Raw genomic sequence first — 5,405 nt, forward strand, 5'->3', positions numbered from 1 at the left:
ACACACACACACACACACACACACACACACACACACACACACACACACACACACACTGAGAACCCCCCACCTCTTCCAAAAACATAATTATTTTGTTAAATTTCCTCCCTCTTTCTTTCGCTCATTCCCCTTTTGCCCTCCCTCCCTCCCTCCCTCCCTCCCTCCCTCCCTCCCTCCCTCCCTCCCTCCCTCCCTCCCTCCCTATCTTCCCACTCCCTCTCTGAAATCTAGGGACAATCTGCAAGCACTCAACACCGGCACAGAACTCTGTTAGCAGGGAAGACTGAGGTAGTTGGAGAGAGAGAGAGAGGTTTGGAGAGGTATTGTGCAGATGAAGAGAGAAAAGTTTGGATGAGAAGAAAAAAAACAAGAAACAAATAGTAAAAAAGTTGAAGAGGAGAAAGAGAAAAAAGAAGAAGAAAAAGCGAGGATTTGAAAAGTAAAGCTGTGGAGAGGGAACTAACAATGGGCTCCCCAGTGCGCTGCGCTGCTGCTGTAGTTGTCTCACTACTGGGTCTCCTCTACTATAGTCCCCCTGTATGGGGCCAGGAGCTACAGGAGAGGGACGCTCTGTGCAACGAGGACGGCTGCTTCGTGGTCTACTTCCAGCGCAAGACCTTCCTGGACTCCTGGAGGAGCTGCAAGGAGAAGGGAGGCAACCTGGCCACAGTCAAACTCCAAGAGGGGGCTGACACTATCGCTGCTCTCTTCTCCAGCGTGGAGCTACGGGGCCTCAGAACCAAGGTCCGGGTGTGGATTGGTCTCCAGAGACAGCCTCGCCAGTGTACCGCCTCTCGCCCTCTCCGTGGGTTCTCCTGGATTACGGGTGACCAGGATACCCAGTACACCAACTGGCTGAGGGACGACTCACCCAGTACCTGTTCGGCCCCGCGCTGTGTGGTTATGACCTATGGCACAGCCGCCCACGAGCAGCATGATAATTTTAAATGGCTGGACGGCTCGTGTTCGGTGCCCGTGGATGGCTACTTGTGCCACTACACCTACAAGGGCATGTGCCCTGCTATTTGGAGCGAGGGGGGCAGCAATGCCCTCTATAGTACCCCCTTCAGTCTCCTCAGTAGCCTTCTTACCCACGTGCCCTTTGGATCTGTAGCCACGGTGCCCTGCCCGGGGGGCACCGAGGAGCAGTCAGTGCTGTGTGTGCTGAGGGAGGATGGCACTGTGGGGTGGTCCAGGGAGACGCCCCTCTGCTCCGACACCACAGAGAAGAGCTGGTGTGATCGGGACAATGGAGGCTGCGAGCATTTCTGCCAGGAGGCCAGGGAACACTACTACTGTGAGTGCTCGGACGGCTTTCAGCTCGGTGACGACGGGCAGACATGTGTTGCTGTCGACCCGTGCCACAGTGCCCCCTGTGAGTTCGAATGCCTTCCGCTGTCGGACGGCTACCGCTGTGCCTGCCCCGAAGGATACATGCTGGACCCGGATGAGCGTGGTTGCCTGGATGTAGATGAGTGCCTGCAGAGTCCCTGCGAGCAGCTGTGCGTCAACGCACAGGGAACCTTTGAGTGCCGCTGCCGCCAGGGCTACCGGCATGACCAGGAGGGCGACTGTGAGGATGTGGACGAGTGCATGGATGACCCCTGTGAGCACGCCTGCGAGAACACGCCTGGCTCCCACATCTGCCACTGCCACCTGGGCTTCTCCCCCCTGCCCGAGGACCCCTCCCACTGCCAGGACACCGACGAGTGTCAGATCCCTGGGACATGTCAGCAGATGTGTGTGAACTACGAGGGGGGCTTCGAGTGTTACTGCGAGGTGGGCTACGAGCTACTCTCTGACCAATTCTCCTGCAGGAAGATAGGAGAGGACTCACCCACCGCAGTCACGCCCTCGTACCCCTGGGTCACCGGCCAACCTGGTTCCAAGTGGGACCCCCAGCAGACTTACACCGACTGGCCCCTGGAGGAGGAAGAGTCCCTGGACTGGCTCACAGACCCTCCCAGGCTGGAAAGTGACATCATCTGGGTCACCAGCGCACCCCAGGAGGAGCCAGTCCTAAACCACAACCCATTCCTGCCCTCCCCCACGGAAGAGCCCGAGGAGGAGGAAGAGGAGGAGGAGGAGGAGGAGGAAGAAGAGGAGGAGTATACACCTGGCTGGGACATCATGAATTGGAATGTCCCTGCCAAGGTCCAGCCAGAGTTGGAACCCATGCCCAGTCTCTCTCCCAGCCCCACATCCGACACAATCCCCACCCCAACACCCACATATGACAGGTATTGGTTTGAGGAGGATGAAGAGACCACTACCAGTCCCTCAGTCCTCCCCACCTCCACTATCTCAGGAGGGGCCTGGAACTGGTTCTGGATCAGTTCCACCCCCACCAGCCAGGACCAAGGACTTACAACGTGGCAGGAGCCAATCACTGACCAGTATGTCCCCGCATCCAACTATGATGAAGCTGATGAGAATGAGGAAGTGGGGGTAATTGACGATGGGTGGGTGACATCCTCCCCAGAGATGAACCAGGACCCAGGCCAGCACACCCCCTCCCTGCCTTCTCCCCTGGCTCCTCAAACCCCCCTCACACCCAACCAGGGAGTGGTGGAGGTGGAGAGGGAGGATGAGAGGGAGCCGCCCCAGGAGGATGTGTTGGAGGTGGAGGGGGAGGATGAGAGGGGGCCGCCCCAGGAGGATGTGGTGGAGGTGGTGGATGAGAGGGGGCCGCCCCAGGAGGATGTGGTGGAGGTGGTGGATGAGAGGGGGCCGCCCCAGGAGGACGTGGTGGAGGGGGAGGATGAGAGGGAGCCGCCCCAGGAGGACTTGGTGGAGGGGGATGATGAGAGGGAGCCGCCCCAGGAGGATGTGGTGGAGGGGGAGGATGAGAGGGGGCCGCCCCAGGAGGACTTGGTGGAGGGGGAGGATGAGAGGGGGCTGCCCCAGGAGGACGTGGTGGAGGGGGAGAGAAAGGATGAGAGGGGGCCGCCTCAGGAGGACGTGGGGGAGATGGAGGGGGAGGATGAGGATGAGAGGGGGCCGCTCCAGGAGGATGTGGTGGAGGTGGAGGGGGAGGATGAGAGGGGGCCGCCCCAGGAGGACTTGGTGGAGGTGGAGGGGGAGGATGAGAGGGGGCCGCTCCAGGAGGACGTGGTGGGGGTGGAGGATGAGAGGGAGCCGCCCCAGGAGGACGTGGAGGATGAGAGGGAGCCTCCCCAGGAGGATGAGGGGGAGCCTCCCCAGGAGGATGAGAGTATCCAGAAGCAGGATGGTGCCAACTGGCTGCTGGTAGGCCTCCTGGTGCCCCTTTGTATCTTCATCGTGGTGATGGTGGCACTGGGCATCGTCTACTGTACCCGTTGCGCTGTCACGCCACGCAATAAGTCCGCCACCGACTGCTACCATTGGATCTCCGGGGCGCACGACAAGCAGGGCGCGCTCAATCCCAGCAAGGGGATGCAGTCACATGTTTAAACAGACAAAATGAGGAAAGACTTGTAGATAAATAAACTGTTTTTATAAATAAGAGGAGAGGATATGAAGAAGGCAAGAGAGGACTTGGGTGGTTGCTTTATTGATTGCGACTCTGTGAAACACTTGGATGTTTCTGTGGAATATCGGTTGAAAGAGAAAAGAGAAGATACAGGAAGCAATACAACAACAAAAAACACTAATCCTTTTCTTGGGATGATTTGACATTATTGTTGCTTACGCAGATCTCACAGGACAAGGTATATGATCCCTATACGATTGCACTATAGGGTCATAATAGAAACAATCTATTGGGATTGTGGTTGAATACGTCATCTGGTTATAGTTACAGATGCTGTGGGTATACACTGTTAATGTATTACCAGTGCCATCTGAAAACCAAAGCCAAAGAACTATACTGTAGCCTATAGCATTTTTTTTGTTGCCGATGAAATCTGGGTGTCTGCTTTCAAACAAATGCTCAGGTTTTGAGCTCATTCCCCAAAGTGTGGTGTCACAAATTACTATTTTTTGTCCACTTTGTCAAAGAAGCAGGTTCTTATTTACCTCAGAAGTTGGTGAATGAAGGCGGTTGTGATTCACGCCCCTTTGCAGGACAGCAGACATTTCAGCAGTTGAACCAAACTATACAAGCATGACTGTCATGACGCTGTTGACTGTCACGACGCTGTTGACTGTCACGACGCTGTTGACTGTCACGACGCTGTTGACTGTCACGACGCTGTTGACTGTCACGACGCTATTGACTGTCACGACGCTATTGACTGTCACGACGCTATTGACTGTCACGACGCTGTTGACTGTCATGACGCTGTTGACTGTCATGACGCTGTTGACTGTCACGACGCTGTTGACTGTCATGACGCTGTTGACTGTCACGACGCTGTTGAGAAGAAGCAGTCACACGGATATTACTTTTACGCCTCTGCTTTTTTAAGTACCGGAACAAATCAATTCACACCACAGACCAAATTAGTTTTATACAGTACGCGTGTATATATGTGCTTGATTGATTGTTTTTGTGTATGTATAGTTTGTAGCAATGACTTTTCCAGACAATGTGTTAGTGTCATGATTCCTGATTCAACGAAGTGACTTTTGTTTCATATTGACCACAGAACTCTTAATAATTCCATGGAATGTCTGTCTGTCTAAGGGGATGGTTCCTTCCATTCAACTCCAATTAAACTAACTATCTCACCCATGCTCCTCGTGAAGGTTTGAGTGCAGATGTAAGATGTGTTTGTATTACAGACTACAAGGACTGTAATGGGGGGTCACAGGCTCCCGATTGACTTTACCATTGGCCTTTTCAACTCGTGATCTTTCAATCGCTCCCCAGTCCCATGTCACATACTGTAAGTGTTCAGCACGCCCCACTCCCTCTTGTCACAGGCCTGACCTGAGCTTTCTATGAACTTCCTTAATAGCCATGATGGGACAATACCAACATTTACAGTTTGAAGTCAATGCACCCTCTAGCAAGTTTGACAGTAACTGCAGTCCCCATTCAAAAGATGGCTTGCACTTGTAAATGACAGACTATCAGAAATGACAGACAATGAAATCAATCTAAGATGTGCCTTCTGATCTAAGGACTGTGAAATGTTTTTTTAAATGTTTTTGTTACCCGTTAGGTTTTAAGTAATTGTTAATTAAAATTATATGATAAGGGTTCTATCGATATTCATGTCTTGTGATTTAATGGTTCATGGTCCAATCACTTCATAATGTAATCCTGTCTGTTTTAGGAGACATGCAGAAACCTCAGTTTGAAATTGATTCCTTGTGCACAGAGAGTATATGGAAGCAGCACTAAGTCGAAGAGGCCCTATCGGGTGTTTAAACAAACATCTTCAGGCGCCCTTCAACGCTGACAGGAGAGGCGGGAGGGTGTGTGAACGTAGGAATATCACAGCTCTGCGACAAACACAACGTTTAGAATCCATCAA

The 5,405-nt window shown here is 53.2% G+C and overlaps 1 protein-coding gene across 1 annotated transcript; it reads left to right on the forward strand.

Moving 5' to 3' along the window:
• Window positions 1-235: 235 nt before the first annotated feature.
• LOC110500725 lies at window positions 236-5,139 on the forward strand. The gene has a single exon (XM_036956519.1). The coding sequence runs from the start codon at window positions 466-468 to the stop codon at window positions 3,433-3,435; it is 2,970 nt and encodes a 989-aa protein (XP_036812414.1). The 5' UTR covers window positions 236-465; the 3' UTR covers window positions 3,436-5,139.
• The last annotated feature ends 266 nt before the right edge of the window (window positions 5,140-5,405 follow it).

This window comes from Oncorhynchus mykiss, chromosome 21, assembly GCF_013265735.2.
Source record: "Oncorhynchus mykiss isolate Arlee chromosome 21, USDA_OmykA_1.1, whole genome shotgun sequence".
Classification (NCBI taxonomy): Eukaryota; Metazoa; Chordata; class Actinopteri; order Salmoniformes; family Salmonidae; genus Oncorhynchus; species Oncorhynchus mykiss.